General features: G+C 36.9%; 1 protein-coding gene across 2 annotated transcripts in view; it reads right to left on the reverse strand.

The window, feature by feature from the left end:
* Positions 1-492: 492 nt before the first annotated feature.
* The window catches only part of rasgrp2 (RAS guanyl releasing protein 2 (calcium and DAG-regulated)), a 31,852-nt gene continuing 10,649 nt past the window's right edge, over positions 493-21,695 (reverse strand). Inside the window, exons 6-16 of one of the 2 annotated variants that reach the window (XM_067424096.1) lie at positions 14,059-14,200; positions 13,776-13,949; positions 11,861-11,977; positions 11,260-11,541; positions 10,796-10,876; positions 10,412-10,519; positions 7,361-7,476; positions 7,104-7,245; positions 5,753-5,789; positions 5,394-5,555; positions 493-1,039 (exon numbers count right to left, since the gene is read on the reverse strand). In XM_067424096.1, the coding sequence (XP_067280197.1) occupies positions 984-1,039; positions 5,394-5,555; positions 5,753-5,789; positions 7,104-7,245; positions 7,361-7,476; positions 10,412-10,519; positions 10,796-10,876; positions 11,260-11,541; positions 11,861-11,977; positions 13,776-13,949; positions 14,059-14,200 (1,417 nt within the window). In that variant the 3' untranslated portion in view covers positions 493-983. Of the gene's footprint in view, positions 1,040-5,393; positions 5,556-5,752; positions 5,790-7,103; positions 7,246-7,360; positions 7,477-10,411; positions 10,520-10,795; positions 10,877-11,259; positions 11,542-11,860; positions 11,978-13,775; positions 13,950-14,058; positions 14,201-21,695 lie in introns of those variants that run through there. The other variant, XR_010899029.1, reaches the window with a different exon arrangement.

Here is a 21,695-nt window from a genome sequence, read left to right on the forward strand (position 1 = left end):
GTCGGTGTCTTTTAATGATAAAAATAAAGAAACATGACAAACAAACAGCAGGCTATATCCATTTGATGAAATGTTCTATTTTATAATACATACAAAGAAAAACTAAATGTACATCGAATAAAACAAATCTGTTTAATAATAACAATAATATTAAAAGAAAGCAAATAAAGCAGCACAAGAGCTTGTCATATCAGGCTCTCAATTTAGAACAACAGCGCCTTCTGTTGGTGTGAAATTAAAGCCTGTGATGAGAGATGGCCGTGGCACAATGGTGTCTGCAACACGTCATTCATTTGACCTTGTCCTCTCTTCATAATTCATATCATGAGAATTAAATAGATCAATGAAATCATGCAGTTACATGAGTTCCAATTTAATACAATTGCCACTCTTGCACAGTGCCAGATACTGTAGGCTATATATATATATATATATATATATATATATATATATATATATATATATATATATATATATATATATATATATATATATATATAAGAAATACTTTATACTATTCTGTATGCATTCCAACCTCGCCACAGCATTTCTTGTGTTACCAAAAAACATTTACCTACATTATAAGTTCAGGAAAATTTCAGGGGAAAAAAATATATAATAAAATACATGACCTCTTCAAACTGCAACTTAACAGTACCTTTTTCTTATTTATTTGAAATCCAACTACTATTTTCTGAGCAATAACCCAGGAGAAATCACAGAATAGGAGAGTTCAAGAGAATGCATCACATTGGACAACAAACGCATGAACAAACACACGCTGCTTTGGAGAATAGTGCAGCTCCCTCACTGCTGCTGCGGTTGCTTATGGATTTGCTCCGGGATGTTCCTATGGAAATAGAGATGAGAGGAACGTATCTAATGCCAGGTGATGGATTTCTGTTCACGAGAAAGACTTAATGAAAAAGCCTTCAACCACGAGGTGAATGTGTTGGCAATATGTATCTTCTTTTTCAACCTCATCAAAGGTGGACGTCAAAAACCTCATCCTGTTCCTCCTGAGAGCCTTCTGTGATGACTGCGGAGGTACAAAGAGAGAGAGAGAGAGAGAGAGAGAGAGAGAGAGAGAGAGAGAGAGAGAGAGAGAGAGAGAGAGAGAGAGAGAGAGAGAGAGAGAGAGAGAGAGAGAGAGAGAGAGAGAGAGAGAGAGAATATGGGAAGTCACTGCAAGTTAATATCATCGTTTATTCTTCAAAAGATAAATATTACGGTGGACTAGACATGATGGGGATTCTACAGGGTAAAGACCACTAGTGATATTCTTTGCATTTTTCTAATTTAATTAGGTCTACATATGCGTTTTTCAGTAACAATGAATTGTATTCAACTTGACAATATATGTGCGTTTACAGTTTAATATTTTTGATTATTTTAATTTATTTCTAAGCAGAATATATCTGTTATGTTCTTTGTAAATAAAAATTCAAATATATTTTATAAATTTAATTTAAAAGGTTAAAGGGTTAGTTCACCCAAAAACAAAAATTCGGTCATTAATACTTACCCTCGTGTGTGATTCGGATTGCGTGTCAAACTGCTGAAACTGCTGATACACTCATTCATAACAGTTCAAAGCTTTGTTTTGAAATCGGCCCATCACTTTATAAGTCGTTATTTAGTTTTTTTTGCACACAAAAACTATTCGCGCCACTTCATTAAATGATTGTAGAGCCACTGTAGTGAGATGGACTTTGTAACGACGTCTTTAGTGCCTTTATGCGTCTTGAGAGAGGAAATGACATTGGTGTTAATGGAGGTCTTTCTGAGCCATCGAATTTCAACAAAAATATCTTCATTTGTGTTCTGAAGATGAATGGAGGTCTTACGGGTGTCGAACTAGATTAGGGTATGCAATTATTAATAGAATTGTCATTTTTGGGTGAACTATCCCTTTCAGGCCACTAATATTTATCTGACAATAAATTGAGTAAAAACAAAAAGCTGACAGGAAAAAGCATACATTGCCTACAACATAATCAGTTATTAATATTGTGTTGCTTCTATCTTGTTTGTTCATCATTTCTTTGTATGACAGCCTGCCAAAAATTATGTCTGCAGAATTTGGCATGTTTTATTGCATTTTCACATATAAAACAATTGACAACTACGCAATATGCATACAAATTATTTAAGTAATTTTTTATAATATATGAATAAAGGGTGAAGATGTATGCTGGAGGAATCACTTTTCAGTTTTGGTTTCTGTTTTATCTATCTATCTATCTATCTATCTATCTATCTATCTATCTATCTATCTATCTATCTATCTATCTATCTATCTATCTATCTATCTATCTATCTATCTATCTATCTATCTATCTATCTATCTATCTATCTATCTATCTATCTATCTATCTATCTATCTATCTATCTATCTATCTATCTATCTATCTATCTATCTATCTATCTATCTATCTATCTATCTATCTAATATATATATAAAGAGCTAAACACCCATTACCATAACTTCAGCCCCGAGTCCAGAGGCTTTGTAAAGCTTGTACACCACAGCAATCCGAGCGAGAGTTTGATGATGAAACATTGGAAGAACTATTTATTCAAACCAGAACCTCCATCGCAACGACCTGAGCAGGACGATTTTCAGTAATCATTTTATGAGCTGTTGCAACTGCTGATGGTGTATGTCCATCAACAAACCATGCAAATATTTCTCTATTTATTGCAGAAAACTTGCAAACTGTATTAACTGTTAAGGGTTGAGACTGGTCATTCTCTGGATGAAAGACCTTCTAGGAAAACTAGATAGCTTCTGGTAGAGATGTTGGTGAGGCCAGTACGGGGTGCATGTCTTGTGTTCTGTGTTAGTCCTAACACCCCAGTATAGTGATGGGGACACTGTACTCTCAAAAAGCACTTAAACTGAGGTCCTGACTCTCTGTGCTCATTAAAAATGTAAGTAGAGGTGTAACCCCAGCATCCTGGACAAATTTGCCAATTGGCCCCTGTCCATCATACCCTGTACATCATAACTGATTGGCTTTATAACTCAGTCTCCCCTCCACCAATCAGCTGGCGTGTGGTGGGCGTTCTGGCGCAATATGGCAGCACATTGGTGGTGGTTGAGAAGATGCCCTCCAAAGTGTAAAGAAAGGACCCAGAAAGGCACTACACTGTAATTTGTGGTGGTTTTTGTTGGTTTAACTTAAAAAAGTAAGTAACCTGGTTGCCTTAAAATTTTGAGTTTATTGAAATTAAAAATGTGAGTTGATACAATGAAGGAAATTAGTTTAACAAATAGAAACTCCAAATATTTTTGTATCTGAACCACATAAAAAATGTGATTAATCATGAAAATAGCACAATTTGGCATGTTTCACTGCGTCATCAGAAATAACACACACATAATTACCCAATATGCTTACAAAATCTTTTAATAATATTTTAATAAAGGTTGTCGAATCTCAAAAAATATTCATTGTATTAACTCAAAATTTTAATTTTTAATGAACTCAAAATTTTAAGGCAACCAGGTAACTTTTTTTCTAAATAATTTTTTACTGTGTATAAATGTACTGAATTATTAAGTATTCGTTAAAAGACGAGCACGCCACTAACGTGAATGACTGTTGTAACATAAATGTTTGTAAAACCAATCTCCTCCATCCTTTATCTTTACTCAAAGTATTAAAAATGACAGATAATCTGCATTAATAGACACAGTTTTAGGTAACATTGGCCCACAGCTGATTAGAAGTATTTCAGTAAGACAGTATGCTGTGAGTTAACCCGTTAGCCGGAAACTTACACAATATAAGACACAAAACTATGTATTTTGAACACCCTATAGAAAATGTACATCAATAATGATTCATACTAACAGGTTATGGTTCTGAGAAGCAAGCTGGTCCAAATAAACTGGATACTGACCCATCTTTCAAGTGCAAGGGTTTGCTAAACTCTGAGATTATTTTGAGAAGCAGTCGTCAGTAAAATGACGTTTGAGGGCTGGTCAAGTTATTAATTACTTTTATAGACAGGCCCAGAAAACGATTGTGAGCTTCATCCTTATGTCATAATGCGACGAAACAACGCCTCTACAGAACGTGTAATTCAGTAGCTCAACCCACCGACTCATGGAGCTGTTCGGATCACTAGCCAGCAGCAATAAACATGCTGAAGAAGATAGCAAGATATTGTGGAAGAACACAGTCGCTGCATAAGCTTCCTTTGGATCCTAATATTAGGAATGTGTGATACTTCATTTATTTTTAATGAAGTTCCAGCTCACATGTGTTCGCTTCATTTCACTGTGGAATCGTTTGTAAACAAGCCTCAAGTGCTGGATTTGCAGACACAGTGTTGTGCCTTCTATATTGGATCCGACAGGAATGGTGCAACAAACTTATGTGAGTAAAATGTCTTTTTTATATGTAGCAATAGTAGTCCGGGGGCTAATGTATTTTTCAGATGGGCTACCAAAACGTACGCCCGTCAGCAGAAATTTTTTCTTGATCTGATTGCACGTGTGTGTGTGTGTGTGTGTGTGTGTATGTGTGTGTGTGTGTGTGCACGCAGTTCATACTTATATCAACCGATATGGACCACGTAAATCAGAAATAATATACAAATTAATCACGGGTGGATGAGAAATAAATCTTTGTGTTTGCTTGATAAAGACGTTTACGAGCCCTGTGATCGAGAGAATCATCCCGTTTGCCGCTTTCAAAATAATCTCTCCCTCATGTGAACTGACAGGGGCATAGTTATGACAGCGGAGCTGAAGCTCATTAAATATGCAAATCATATCCAATCCCAGCCGTGGGTGTCTCCAGTGCGGCACGCCCATCAAAACCCAGCGTTCAGGAGAGAGCCTCAAAACCAGTGTAGAAAATAGCCTATTACTTATTAGTTATGATGTTTTTGAATGTAAAAAACACACGAGCATCATTAGTTGACCTCAGACAACAGTATAAAAAAAGAAAAAAAGACAGTTCATGACACCTTTAAATTCTTAATTTGGTAACACTTTAGTATGGGGAACACATATTCACTATTAACTACGATTTTGCCTCAATAAACTGCTAATTTACTGCTTATTAATAGTTAGTAAGGTAGTTTTTGTAGCATTTAAGTTTAGGTATTGGGTAGGATTAAGGGATGCAGAATAAGATCATGCAGAATAAGGCATTAATATGTGCTTTAGAAGTACTAATAAACAGCCGATATCCTAGTAATATGCTTGCTAATAAGCAGTTAATAGTTAATAACTGAACCTTAAAATAAAGTGTGACCCTGTTAACATTTAAATCCCAGATTTGTCTTTTGGACCCCACAGTCTGTAGGTGTTGGATTTTGAAATGTAACATGCGTGTGTCGTATTCAAGTACACTTTGGTATTAATGTGCATTTACCTGGGGACTCAGCTATCGGCTCTGTGCTGGTGGGAGGCGGAAAGCTGAAGGAGCGCATGGCCGTAAAAGAAACGTCATTGTGACAACTGACGCTCTGTGCCCGCTTGCGGCACTCAATGGCCAAAAGACTGCAACAGCCTTTATGACAGCTCACCCCACACACTGAAAAACAAAGAGGAAGGTCACAATGCCACATTCACACACACACACAAACACACACACACACACACACACACACACACACACACACACACACACACACACACACACACACACACACACACACACACACACACACACACACACACACACACACACACACACACACACACACACACACACTACATTTGGTTTCATACCTTTGCATTTGCATCGCTGTTTGAAAAATCCCCATATCTGCAATAATTAGCATATATAAAATAAGCCAAATGACATAATATGTAAGAAAACAAGGACTTTTAAATGGAAGAAATCAGTTCATTAAAATTCAGCGTACGACACACTTAATGTTTTGTTCTATCCAATGAGTTGAACTTGTAAGATGCTTAAATATTAAATGTATTTAATTTGGCACTCTTATATATTTTTATTCATAATTGGATGTACAGAAATCCAGACATGTTCATTTGAGTGTAATTTAAAACAAAATGAATAATCTAACACTACAGTTCAAAAGTTTGGGTTCTATAAGAATATTTAATATTTTTAAAAGAAGTCTCTTATGCTTACCAATGCTGTTAAAAAAATGTATATATACTTTGATGAATATAAATTTATTTATATTAGAATTTATTTGAAACAGAAATATTTTGTAACAATATAGAGGTTTTTTAAAGTCACTTTTGATCAATTCTGGCTGACTAAATAAAATATTAAAAAATTGTTATTGAAGAAAAATAGGCCTTTAGTTTAATGAAATATATTCACTGTAAAAAAATATTTTAAAAAATAAGTTATCTGGTTGCCTTAAAATTTTGAGTTCAATTAAATAAAAAAATGTGAGTTAATACAATGAACATTTTTGAGAATCAACAACCTTTATTCAAATATTATTAAAAGATGTTGTAAGCATATTGGGTAATTGTGTGTGTTTTATTTGGGAGGACGCAGTGAAACTTAGAGTTTTGAGTTTCTATTTCTTAAACTAATTTCTTTCATTGTATCAACTCAAATTTTTAATTTCAATAAACTCAACATTTTAAGGCAACCAGGTTTTTACCTTTTTAAGTTAAACCAACAATTTTTTTACAGTGTGATAACATTCACATTCATTTTCAAAAAGGCTGGTTCAAAAAAAGAACACTAGAGAAAAAGGAAAACAGGTTCTGCACTGGGGTGGATCTTGACAGGAAATGAGAAAATAGGAAGTGGTTACGATCTACACCCAAATACCAACTGTGAACATAACAACATCTTTCCCTCAGACACACCCTAAAACACACTGCTGCACTCTGAGCGTAAACAGCACAAGCACCATAAACCTCTGACAGCAGAGACAAATATGAATGGATGCAAGCCGTAAATACAATCTGGCTTACAAGTGATAATAAAATAGGCATTATGTACATCTGTGCTTTTTGATATAAGAACAGATCTGTATGTCTGTTCCTCATGACGCTGAAAAGATCTTATTTCATCTCATGCGTGGGTTTGTCATCACGTTGGAGATGAAGATAAAGAGTTCGAGCCATAAATAAAATGTGTACTTACCAAGCGAGAGCAGTGCCGACAAAATGAAGGCTTGACGCTGCTCGTGTCTGTAAACGTGTGAACAAAACCCATCTTGCAGTTCTGTAAAGAGCTCGCCTTTGTGAAGTACTCAATCATCTCCTCTCGGCTAATTTTACAGTCCCTGGGAGAGAAAATGAAAAAGAGAACGATGGGACCTTTACTGTTCTGTAGACTTTGACATACGAGGGGGTAAAAATGACTCTAGAGTAACTGGACAGATGTCTTGATAAACCCACTGGTTTTGGTCCAGTTCATCAAACTTGCCGAGGTAAGGGAAATTGCTCCTGATGATCTCAAACTCTCCTTGGGAAATGTAGCCATCGCCATCAGTGTCAAAATTTTGGAAAACGGACTGAAAATAAGACATCCTCCGATGAGTGTTTTTTCACAGCAAATTTATTTAGTACACAGCTCTCTGTAATACTTGTCAAATAAATGTAATAATGTGAGCTTTCTTTTATTCAGTCATTCTATAAATAAGAAGTTAATACCATGTAACGTACATTTCAGACAAAATATTACAGCAGCTCGAACCGGTTGAAAGACTGTCATGTTATGATCCTGAATGAATCAATGTTTTTGAACAAATCGGTTGAGTGAATTATTGAATGACTCATTCAAAAGGTCAATTACTTGTTTTATTTTTTATTTTTTGTTTGTTTTTGTGACATATGGGGACATTCCATAGGCGTAATGGTTTTTATACTGTTACCGTTTTTTTTGGATTGCTTACACACTAAAATTAAAAGTACACTATTAGAAAAACCTTACACTTAAGAAGCAAAACATCAGCCCATATTTGCACCACTAAGCACATTGTCAACCTCACACTTGTTGCAAAACTCTACACACAGTGATTTGCAAAACACTAAACACACTTAACATACATTACACATAAAAATCTATAATGAAGTCACTTCCTTGCAATACCAAAGCACTGACTGTCAAATTACTGCACTGTCCAACCAATTGGTTCAACACAGTCATCAGCTGTGCAAACCCTTGCTTGCTTAATTGTAGACACACCAATCAGGTGTGTAAGCACTATAAAAAGCAGCAGGTGAGTTCATCGGTCTTCAAGCACAATGGAAAGAGTCAGAGAAAGAGTAAGATGAGGAGGACACGAAGGAGCCTTATGACCAGAAGGAGGTAGCAGCAATGCATGGATGGATTCGTCATTCAAGACGTTTCTTTCCAAGGTGTCTTGCTAATGACAACATTGCCTGTGGTGTTGATGAAAATCTCAGATCCAGCTAGGTGAAGAGACATTGTCTAATGTGTATTTTTTTTTTTTTTTTTTTTTTTTTTTTTTTTGTTCTTCAGTAAGCTTACAGTACAATATGTAAAGTGACATTGTTGCAGTATTATGAATGTCCATGTCAACATTTTGGGCGTGTTGAAATAAATGAGTTTCTTCAGTCTGCAACATTGGTCTTGTGTAGTGTTTGGTGGATTTACATTATATTTGTACTCATGCAAACAGAGTATATTAATGTGAAACGTGTGTGTTTTATATGGTAACAAAGTGTGGTTTTTAAACAGAAGTGTATAGTTTTTACAATATTGTTTAATCATGCAAAGGATATTTGTTTTGTTGATTTGGTGTTTGGTTGTGCTAATTGTGTGTAGCATTTTCAAAAAACACAGGCCCTGTTTTGAAAATTGTGCTTAAGCAATCCAAAAAAACTGTAATTGTACAAATAATCTTTACCAAGTAAAACTATTAAAAAAGCTCCCCCCAAAACAGTTAAATTCTGTATAATATATATTAAATTAAGCAGTTTACACTAAGTTTGTTTTTATTGGCAACATGCAGCGTTAAACCATCAAACTTAAATGTTTGTTTATTGCTCATTAATTTCCATTATTTTATATAGGCTATCAGATTTTTTTTTTTTTTTTTACTTTTTAACTTTTTAATGGCAAGGATCCCTAAACCATTCCCTTTTGAGGCCAATTCTTTATTAGGCTTACAATATAATATAATTATAACAGCCTATAATATAAAAACTAATTGAAATATTTAACTGATGTACACTATTATATCGGTTTAAATGTTTCAATTTGTAAAATAAAAACTGAAGTGATTAAATAGATCTAATAGCTAAGGGTGTTCAAGGGAACATGTGAACTCATTAATAATTATCTAAACATCTCTGAAACCTAAACCACACACAGATCTATTTAAACTGATGTGTTTTGAGTTTGCACACTTTAGTGTTAAAAAAGGCACATTTTGAACTTTTGCAGTACAATCGACTTGGATGGTTAAGTTATTTCAACTTAAATTATGTTGAACTGACTTTAAAAAATGAGTTACATCTTGTATAACTAATAAAAACAAGTTTAACATTGCTTAACTTATTTTGATGAGTTAAAACAATGTAAAAACATATGTTGTCATAACTTATTGAACATATAATTTTTTACAGTGTACACTTGTGGTGGGTGTAACTGTAAATATCTGTTATGTTACATGCTGTGTCCATCATCTTTTTTTCCATCACTTTATTTCACTCTTCTTTAAAACATGACGTTTTATTTCTTTGTGTTTCACGTTGCCTATCATATTGAGTTCTTTGGACCGCAAATTTTGTTGAGTGACTGATTAAATGACTCACTCATAAGGTCAGTCACTTGTTTAATTCCTGACTGAATTAGTGTTTTTGGACAAATTGGTTGAGTGAATATTCAATAAACCACTCAAAGTCAGTCACTTGTTCCATTCCTGACTGAATTAGAGTTTTTTTTATAAATTGGTTGAGTGGTTGATTCAATGACTCACTCATAAGGTCAGTCACTTGTTTCAATCCTGACTGAATTGGAGTTTTTTGTATAAATTGGTTGAGTGACTGATTCAATGACTCACTCATAATGTCAGTCACTTGTTTTATTTCTGAATGCATCAGTGTTTTAATTTAATTTGTTTAGTAAATGATGAATTGACTCACTGAAAAATCTACACCACTAATGCATAGTCTGACAGTTTGTCTGGAACACTCAAAAACACAAGTCAAGTGATACAGAACAACAATACTGTTTTATCAAGCACATAGAATTTATAAAATATATAAATATAAAACCATATAACCAGGTAACAAGTATCTTACATAGCTGTGCTATTTGCACAAAGTTCATGATTGCATTTATTTTGTGATAAGGATTTTTTCCCTTTACTTTATCCTTTACATATTATCCATAAACTGTATTCTGTGCAATCAGTTTATATGAAAATCAAAGAAATACTCAGATAAATAAATTAATTGAAAGTAGTGCATGTCACATACCTCTACCATTTTTTCAATGTGCGTGTTGATAATGACAGGATCCGCTTTGGGTTTGACTGAAGATGCCCACTGTTCTATTAGGGGAGACTGTGACTTTGAGCTGGAAGTCTAAGAAGCAAGAAATCAATGGTGTATTCACTTAGCAAGAGAAAATAAGGCTCCAGTAGATATGGATAAATGACTTCTGTCTGTTGTATGAACAGAATAAATATAGAGTAGTGGTTCAGCCTCCCAGCTGCAAGTCCACGTAAGTGGATTATGCAAGCAATATGGGAAAATTAATCTGTCAAATTGTGTCATGAGTGGTTGTAATTGGTGGTTTCTAACTCATGGTGGTAACTGATTTGCTATCTGAGCTGTTGTTATGTCGGTGGAGTGACTCACTGATAGTTTAATACTGCGAGGCTCCCTCTGTAAAGATAGCTTATATATCTCATCCTCTGAGTGGTACTGGTCCAAAGACACCTGGACAGGAGAAATGCAAATGAACAATAATTTAAATCTGACATAGATCTGACAAAACTTTTAAAAGCTTTATCAACCTCCATGTCTCCTGCTTAATTATCAATTCACTGGAAAAGTTCATATTTAAAAGAAATATTTAACTAAAACCAAAATGTTTTTGTCATGATTTATTTAAAGATATATTTTATTTATATGTATTACTTAATAATTACATACATATTTCAAATATTATTATTTTTTTGAGTTCTGAAATAGAGTTTTGTGGTTTTAAGTATCAAATAAGCATTTTAGAATGATTTCTGCAGGATCATGTGACACTGAAGACAATAGGAGTTCTGAAAATTTTGATTACAGCAAACCCGTCCCACCCATAACAGACTCACTATAAGCAGATTCAGCAGGTCTGAATTGGCTTCTATATTGGGTGGAGTGCTCTGAATGTGCGCCAGCTCTTCCAGGATGGTGTACAATTGATGGGTCTTGGTTAGGTTGACCCTAGTCTTCTCTGGGTCAAACCAATCAGGCAGGGCCACATGGACAGCAATCAGGTCCTTCAAATGCACCCCGAGGATGGGGAAGCGGAATCCTGAACATTCAGAGAAACGCTGACGGTAGCGACTGTAGTTTCCTGAGGAAGTGACCAGCTCCACCAATCCATCAAACACCTGATTAAACACAGAGGAGGCCATCCGTTAGGATGAAGGTCGGTGCAGCCGAAATATGAGGAAAGGGGATTTCAGAGGATGGTACATGGGTAAAATATTTCTGCTCATGTTTGGTTGCCTGATAACAGAGCACTTGACTTGAGTATTGATATTTCTGTGCAATCTGGCAGAGAGTATGAAAATGGCACTCAAGCCACCTACTGCAAAGTGGAACTTAAGAATCTTATCTCCCATAGCCAGATTTGGAGTGTTACAGCTGTTTGTTTTTCTCGCTAGTATTGGAGGTGTGTTTACAAAGCAGCTCTCTGGCAGTCCTTACCTTGAGCGTCTCGCTGCCGATGAGTGCCTGGGTGTCTTTGAGTCTAGCGATGGAGCTGTTGCTGAGCCCACCCACTACAGCCATCAGTGTGTTGAAGTTCTGCAGCTGCAGTAGCCTCTGCACACACATACACACACACACACACACACACACACACACACACACACACACACACACACACACACACACACACACACGTTGGAAAAACACATGTTGGGTTTTCATGTTTTATGTGGATATTTCATCGACATAATGTTTTTTGTACTGTATAAACTGTATATTACATCCCCTAACCCTACCTCATGGGGACCAAAAAAAGTCCGCTAAAGAACAAGGGATATTGCCATCTTTGTGGGCATATTTTGTCACCTTAATGTAGGGTATACCTGAACAACACACACACACACACACACACACACACACACACACACACACACACACACACACACACACACACACACACACACACACACACACACACACACACACACACACACACACACACACACACACACACACACACACACACACACACACACACACACACACACACACACACACATATATACACTCACCTAAAGGATTATTAGGAACACCTGTTCAATTTCTCATTAATGCAATTATCTAATCAACCAATCACATGGCAGTTGCTTCAATGCATTAGGGGTGTGGTCCTGATCAAGGCAATCTCCTGAACTCCAAACTGAATGTCAGAATGGGAAAGAACGGTGATTTAAGCAATTTTGAGCATAGCATGGTTGTTGGTGCCAGACGGGCCGGTCTGAGTATTTCAAAATTACTGGGATTTTCACGCACAACCATTTCTAGGGTTTACAAAGAATGGTGTGAAAAGGAAAAACATCCAGTATGCGGCAGTCCTGTGGGCGAAAATGCCTTGTTGATGCTAGAGTTCAGAGGAGAATGGGCCGACTGATTCAAGCTGATAGAAGAGCAACTTTGACTGAAATAACCACTTGTTACAACCGAAATATGCAGCAAAGCATTTGTGAAGCCACAACACACATAACCTTGAGACGGATGGGCTACAACAGCAGAAGACCCCACCGGGTACCACTTATCTCCACTACAAATAGGAAATAGAGGCTACAATTTGCACAAGCTCACCAAAGTTGGACAGTTGAAGACTGAAAAAATGTTGCCTGGTCTGATGAGTCTCGTTTTTTTGTTGAGACATTCAGATGGTAGAGTCAGAATTTGGCATAAACAGAATGAGAACAATGGACCCATCATGCCTTGTTACCACTGTAAAGGCTGGTGGTGGTGGTGTAATGGTGTGGGGGATGTTTTCTTGGCACACTTTAGGCCCCTTACTACCAATTGGGCATCATTTAAATGCCATGGCCTACCTGAGCATTGTTTCTGGTCATGTCCATCCCTTTATGACCACCATGTACCCATCCTCTGATTGCTACTTCCAGCAGGATATTGCACCATGTCTCAAATAATTTCAAATTGGTTTCTTGAACATGACAATGTATTCACTGTACTAAAATGGCCCCACAGTCACCAGATCTCAACCCAATAGAGCATCTATGTGGTGGAACGGGAGCTTCATGCCCTGGAGGTGCATCCCAAAAATCTCCATCAACTGCAAGATGCTATCCTATCAATATGGGCCAACATTTCTAAAGAATGCTTTCAGCACCTTGTCGAATCAATGCCACAAAGAATTAAGGCAGTTCTGAAGGCGAAAGGGGGTCAAACACAGTATTAGTATGGTGTTCCTAATAATCCTTTAGGTGAGTGTATGTCCTAAAACGTTGTTAAACATAAAATATTTATTTTTGTTTTCAGGTTTAAATTATCCCAGATCTTCCATCATGTGGTCTTCTTGACCCTGCTGTAAATAGATTACATGTCTTTAAATATAAGCAGGCAAGCGAGTTGGATTAACCTGGGCCACTTTGATGAATTCACTGATGACAGTGGCTCTCTGCTGAGCTGTAGGCTTACTGAGAACCATGATCTGGATCCACTGGGAAACACTGTTAAACAGAGTAATGAAACGCTCCAGAATAGGATTATCCACCGTGCAGCCGTGCATCACAAAACTGTGGTAGTCCTGGAACTGAGGGGGGGACATATTTTTAATTTGCAGTATGAACTCAGACTTGAGGTCATGGTATTACAAGCAAAAACATGTAATTAATATTGCATCTATAAATGAAAAGACTTACCAAAATTTTGCAAAACGATTTGTACTCCATATATGTAAGGTGTTCAGCCAAGGTCGAAGCATCCAGGTGGTCAAAAAGAAGAGAGGTCTTACGTTTCTTCTGGACCGTCTCATCCAGTTGACGTCGCCATTCATATGATGGGCTACAGACAATATAAACAAGACACTGTATTCCTCTTCTTTCTCCAGTATGCCTATTCATCATGTTGGCTAATGTTTGGAATCGTTATTTTTATTGATAGAGTCTAAAGAGTCATTGACTTGACACTCTGAATCTATTAATATAATAATAATTAAAAAAGATTTTTATCAAAAATGCTTACACAGTTAAACTATTAAACAACACACACGCAAGATGCAAAATGTCACACATCTCTTGGAAAAGCAAACACTTAATTCAAAACTATTTCAAAAATGCTATTTTTGTTAGCAGCAGATCCTTTAAGTCCTGTAAGTTGCGAGGTGGGGCCTCCATGGATCTGTTTGTTACACAGATGCTCGACTGGATTGAGATCTGGGGAATTTGGAGGCAGAGTCAACACCTCAAACTTGTTGTTTTGCTCCTCAAACCATTCCTGAACCATTTTTGCTTTGTGGCAGGGCACATTATCCTGCTGAAAGAGGCCACAGCCACCAGGGAATACCGTTTCCATGAAAGGGTGTACATGGTCTGCAAAAGTGCTTAGGTCGGTGGTACGTATCAAAGTAACATCCACAAGGATGGCAGGTTTCCCAGATGCTGGTTTCCAAGCAGAACATTGCCCAAGGCATCACACTGCATCTTCCAGCTTGCCTTCTTCCCATAGTGCATCTGTGTTCCCTGTGCTCCCCAGGTAAGCAACAAACAGACCCGGCCATCCACTTGATGTAAAAGAAAATGTGATTCATCAGACCAGGCCCCCTTCTTCCATTGCTCCATGGTTAAGTTATGAGGCTCACATGCCCACTATTGGCACTTTCGGCCGTGGACAGGGATCAGCATTTTTACTGTATTTTTGATTAAATAAATGCAGCATTGGTGAGCAGAAGAGACCTCTTTCAAAAACATAAAAAATGCTGTCAATCAGCACTGCATTATTCATATACTTTGTCAATAAATACCTCGAGATGGCTTGAAAAATTCACATAAACCATATATTGTCATAATTGTGTTTCTTCAGTCAAAACGTGTCTGCTCTTTCAAGGTTGCTTGGTCTGTGCAACAAAATTAACACAATGGCCAGTAAAAAGTATCTAAAAAATAGCCCAATGTGATTTAATCCATTGCGCAGCCAAATTCCAGTGGTGGACAAAGTACACAACTTCATTACTTAAGTAAAAGTAAAATTACTACTGGTCAAATATTACTCCATTACAAGTGAAAGTAGAGAAGTACGTTCTTTCAAAAGTACTTAAGTATCAAAAGAAAAACAAATTGTCAACAATTATTTTATTATTGTTGTATAAATGCACACTATGCCATCATGGTTTAAGCCAGTCAGTGATGCTCCATCCGACATACTAGAATACGACTAACTTAAACTCATTTAAATACTTGTACAAAAGTTGTACAAAAAAGCTCTTTACAAAGCTGCTGTCCCTTTAAGGCTGAATGCATGGATCATATACACTGATTAACATATTCTCCCAACTGTTTACGTTCACTTAAAGGCCCACTGAAATCAAAACTGAAGTTTTTTTTAGCTTTTAAGATGAATTTGTTAGCCTTAAAGATATGAATAAGCTGATATGTTCCAAAACAATGACAACATTAGCTTTTAGGAGATATAAGCATTCAAAACGTACAGTCTCTCACTTCCATTAAAATGAATGACAGATTTTGATGACATCATCGCAGACTTCACCTTCTCATCAAATCTTCTGTCCAGTCAAAATGCTCTCTAGAATCTAAAGCCCGCCCCCTACACTGCTGAAGCTGCGGCTGAAATCGGTCAGTGTTTAACACATTTACTAATTTCTACATGCTGAAAGCCACATTGCACACTATATATGCTATAGGAAACGATGCAGTGTAAATATGCTTTCAGTTGAGGCGAATGAAGTCTGTTTTCACGTTAGTTTCACGCACCGCAGCCGCGCGCACACACAAACGGCTCTAGTCTAGATTTATATGCACGAGTCACCACAGACAACAAAACATACCGAACCCATTTGAATTTTGCACAGAATGCTGCATTTCAATGGATATGGAGCAGATTATGATTATAAACAGTTTGAGGAAACTGGCTTTACCAAACAGAAAGGCTCTAGTCAAACTGTATATTAACAAAAGGCTATTGGCTATTTTAAAAAAGGTGAGGAACTGCTAACAGCTGGAGACGTTTCAGGGGAAATTATGTCAACACATTGAATAATGCGGCGCGTTTCAAGGCACTTCAGTGGGCCTTTAAGACATAATCAACATTGTTTATGTGAATACTCAACAAAATGAGTATTTTGACCACCGTCTTCTTCTATTTTGCCATAAACTGATCAGTGTTCAAAAAATGCTGGGAAATCATTGAACTTCACGTGACCCTAGAAGAGTGATTCCTGATAGGATTTCTGCAAAAACCCAAACACCTTTTAAAGGAGAAAAAAATCATCCACTGACTTTCAAAGCTGCTACAGAAACAACTTAAGGCTTTAAGGACCTTGGTAGAAATGTAGTGAAAAGTACAATATTTGTCTTTCAAATGTAGTGAAGTTTAAGTCATAAGTTTTAAAAAATAATACTCAAGCAAAGTACAGATATTCAAAAAATCGTACTTAAGTACAGTACTCAAGTAAATGTACTTAGTTACTGTCCACCTCTGCAAAATTCTCGACTGAATTTGTATGTCTGGGGGCTGTTTTGAGGGGTGTTGGAGTGCTGAAATCATACTTGGTGGGGGGTGAAAATCAATCAGCGGAAAAAATGTCAACAGAAAAGTAGCATAATTCGGTGGGAAAACAGCGGACTGGACAACACTGTGCTTTTTATTAATCTGCTGCAGCCTGCTAGAGCTACAGCAAATAGCTATATGCCTTTGTCCATTTAAAGGATTTCCTGGAACTTCATAAGTTATTTATTCTACAAATCCGTTTTGGACTTTCTGTGAGAGAGCACCCTCCGGCTTTGAGTATGAAACATACTCAAAGCCGGAACATACATTACACAAGAGTGTTAGCGCTCCATGATGTTCAGATCGCCTATCTTAGACTATAGACTATCTTGTCTCTTCAAATTTATATCTAGATTTATTCACATTGGCTTCTATGTGACCACACTTGACTATGTAACTGACGTAGATCAGTAAGAGCTGTGTGTTGTAAGACTGAAAAAACTAGTATATGCCGAAATGTCTGAATGAAGAACAAGGACTCTCTGAGAAAATAAAGGAAATTAGCATCTGAGCTTATTCATAGAGTTAGAGTCTCTGTCCGAGACGACATCACACTGAGTGAATCATCTATGAATGACTCTAATTTACATGCCTTTCCTTTCACATGAAACTTCCCCCAAACTACTGCTCCCACAAACTTGAGATCACCTGAAATGCACCAGAAATCTCTTTGTTACAATGTCAATCCTCACAATGCAGTATTATATGTGTTTGATATCATTTGAAATGTCTCAGTGCGACCGGTACAAATATCTCAACTCCACAGAAGTTAACCAAAAGATAATCAATGTTTTAAGGGTTTAAAGATATCTTTCCTTGGTGTATGGTGGGTGTGGCTTTCAGCCATTTGGCCTTTGCATCAATACAAGTCTTGATCAATGCAAATTCCCATTGTGCACTCGTGTTTACATTTGAAAGAGTTTGTGCATTTGTTTCTGGGTATTTAAGGAAATGTTGCAAACAGCTCAGGGCTTGACACTTTAAACCGGTCAGCCCGTAATGCTGGATGTCTTTTCAAGATAGCCAGCATTATGTAGTTTTCAGAAGTCAGGTATACATTTCATTCTTTACTTCAGACTATTTGATGTTATATATGGATTACCTTTGAATTGACTATGTAATTGGCTTTATACATTTACCTGACTGTTAAATAAATTGTTACACTTTGATGGATTCTGACTTGCTCTGGAATTATTCAGGTTGGGTATAATTTCAACAATGGGTTAAACGGAATAATTAAATGTGTAGTTAAACTATTAAAAATGAATGACCAAATAACCAATTGGCATTCTAACCCAAATTCTAAATTATCATTAAATGGAGTCAGATAACGAGGAATTGGAATAAAATCCCCTTTTCCCCGCTGAAAAGACGAACGCGCAGCGAACTTCACCCGCCGATCGTTAGCCTCCATTGGGACGATTTGGGCGGCCTTACAAAATGGTGACCAGCCTCCGTGATGTTGCGACTCTCTTACGAGCAACGTCTTTTCAGCGAAGTATTCGATTTTAAAATCAACAAGAGGTTTGCACTTCTCTTTCTTCAGCTGTTCTGGTAAGTAAAATTCTTTTTGCCTTTTTAGAAATGTTTAGGGAAAAACAGACGCATCCCATATAGACACATTAATAGAATGGGTCGGAATACCCAATGTTAGACCGGAACCGCAATCCGGTGGGGTTTAAGAATTTAGATACAATCACATATCAGGGACATGATAGCGACAGCGCAGTAGAGGAATTAAAACTCATGTTATGGATTTTAAAATATTTCTTTGTCGGCGTAGACCTACAACAACTAAACCTAAATTGGAAAAACATCTTCCAAACTATTTCCTGAGACTCGATAAGCATTTGTAAATTAGAGCGTTTTTAAAATCAGCTAAATGCTTTCTCCGTTGTTTTATTAGCTGCAACAAACTAGCAACACACGATGAGAACGAGCAAACAATAGAATTAAAAATCTAAGTTTGTAAACAATTGGAATACATTTGTGATTTGATAAATACGCACGTTGATGCATTTGTTTATGAAAAACAAAGTTGGGAAAAACAGGCTGATGCATATGCAACATGTAAAAATGAAGAGAACTTTTTGTTTGATCAAAATTGGCTACAGCTATTATTGCTACACAGCTAAATTACTCGTGGCTACAAATGATTAAGAGGTGGTACGATTCAAATCTAAGATTGATACACAGAATGATAGTGATGTTGTTACTGTATTTTTGTTAAGAAACCTCATGATGTTTCTGAGTGGCTCAGCGAGCCCACGGGGCGTACCACGCCCACTCGGAGAACAAAGACTTTCTCTCTATCTTCAATGGGAGCGTTTAGCCAAATAAGTAACACCTAAATCTATCACATTTTGTAAATTCAGTTAAAATTGCCACTGTGCACTGAGCAGATTAGTCTGTAAATAGACTAAATCAAGCAATTAGGCATTTGTAATCTAAAAAGAGATACAACGAATGTGCTTGCATCAGTCTTGAACCAGTCTTTCATATTCAAATGTATTGGCATGAAAATAAAATCCGAAACCTCACTCAAAACAGAATTCGAGCAGGAATTTGACTGCACTCAGCATGTGCTGCTAGTTCATTGGATGTTAACACCAACAGAGTCGCTCATTGAACTTAAGCCTGACTGTTGTCGTGCAATCAATGTACATGCCAGCCAGCTGTGACTGCAGGGCCGAATCAAAATCATTATCTTTAAGACACTTTGATAAATATGTTGTTGCGTTCGATTTAATTTTGATTTACTCTGAAATTATTGATTTTAGTTCATTAGGATGTATTGTTACCGCAAATCTGTCAGGTTAGTAACGGACTGGAGTTCAGTTTTTGGGTGGAGCTTTGAGGCACGCCGACTGAGATTTTAGAGTTCCGCCTAACGCTTGGTATTAGTTCGTATGCATTTTCAAATTTGTAATTGTACTAAACACGTGCGCATTGAACACACGGTAGTTGTTTGTGTTAATAAAAACACCTAGGCTATTTAAGTTTATTCTTTAAAACACAAGATTGCTTTACTGTAAGTGTATGAAACACTTAGGATAAAGGTTGTAGATGCTATATGCATTCTAGACCATGTATCTTGAGAAAAACTGAATAAATGTGGTTCTTTGTTGAATTTGTTTGTCTCCCAGGTGGAGCATAGGATTGCCATGTGGCTACAGTGTTATTCAATTGCATTAACCATGAAAATGCTGTAACGTATGTTGTGTTAATAACTCAGTGGATCATGTACATCCATGACACCACAAGACTACGCTCAGGTTAGTACACGGACTAGAACACAGTTTTTCGGTGGAGCATAAAAGCACACCAGGCTGATGTTTTAGAGCTCCGACTAGCACATTGGCGTTCAGATACGTAGACTTGGACTGCGGGTTGAAAGACTAAAGACGTCTTCCGTTTAGAACAATAACAAATTGTTAGACCAATCTAAATAGGGCAACCCTAATTCCTGATTGTTGTAATATTGCTCTAAATTACGTAGACGTGGAAAACCACGGCATGATTATAGAAAGTCACCATTAGAGATAGTAAGTTGGTCACTTGAATCTGTGGTGATGGTCATGGGCCTCTGATTGAAAGCAGTTTGCATTAATTACGAGAATTCAAACCCAAGGGGACTGAACAAAAATATCTTGGAATGATCAACGTGTAGCACGGGCGTCCAAGATATCAGTCGTATGGCCTCTACTGACGACCAAGACTGACGAGTTTGTGAATACTCATGTTATCGGAATCTTAGTTTACTGACTATAACTCAATATAAAAGATTTAACCTCTGTCTACTTGACCAAGACTGATAAGTTTGTGATTATGGGCCCGCATACTGGAAAGTGCGAAGACCCTGTGACTCTAAGAACCTAATGAATGATTTCAATAAAGTAAAGAGTTAAGCAGAATAATCAGACGTTTATTCATATTTGTAAAGTATTAGAAATAATTAAAACGTTTACATTATTGAGTCAGATGAAATATTGAGGTAATGCAAAAAGAAATGAATTGGATTTTAATCTTGTGTTGCATTGGGTTAATTCCCAGTGCCAAAAGGGAGGGGTTGTGCTGTTATCTTTTGCCTTTACAAGAACACAGCTATATGTGTGGCACTGATAATCGCAAACCAATTCACCCTTCACCACAGAAGTACCTCAATTTTTTTACAGGTCACAGAGACCTCAAATAATCAAATGTGTGTGCGACACCGTAAAACAAAATTCAAAGCAGACAACACCAAAACAGGTGAATCAATTTCTGCCCACAGATCTGACTGTAAGGAGAGCAACTGGAAATAAAGCCATGGGAACCAACCCATCAGAATTCATGACAATATGAGCGATAAAAGCTCTGATTAATTCAGAAAAATTCTCCAGCAGAACTGGGGTCTCTAATGCTCACAGCAGACTGTGAAGGCTCGACTGTAAGAACAGTTTTAAGGTGTCACACACTTTACTAAAACAACAGCAACAATTCAGACCTGGCCGATGAAACTCTGTTTCATGTGACAGCTAGGATGAAAATTGCAACAGGCATAATAGTGCCATTCAAATAAGTCCACACCTGACTGAAGCTGTTGATAATGTCAGAATTAACTGTGATTCTCTGCATTATTTTTGTCTCAGGTTTACAACTGCAATTCCTTGTAGGATGGACACCAAGATGGGGCTAACACCCCCATCAGAGCCAGAACAATGGAATTGTCAGAACAACCTGGAATGATGGAGATGGGTGCGAATACACTTGATGGGGCCATTCACACTTCACA

Source organism: Pseudorasbora parva, chromosome 18 (assembly GCF_024679245.1).
Source record: "Pseudorasbora parva isolate DD20220531a chromosome 18, ASM2467924v1, whole genome shotgun sequence".
Lineage (NCBI taxonomy): Eukaryota > Metazoa > Chordata > Actinopteri > Cypriniformes > Gobionidae > Pseudorasbora > Pseudorasbora parva.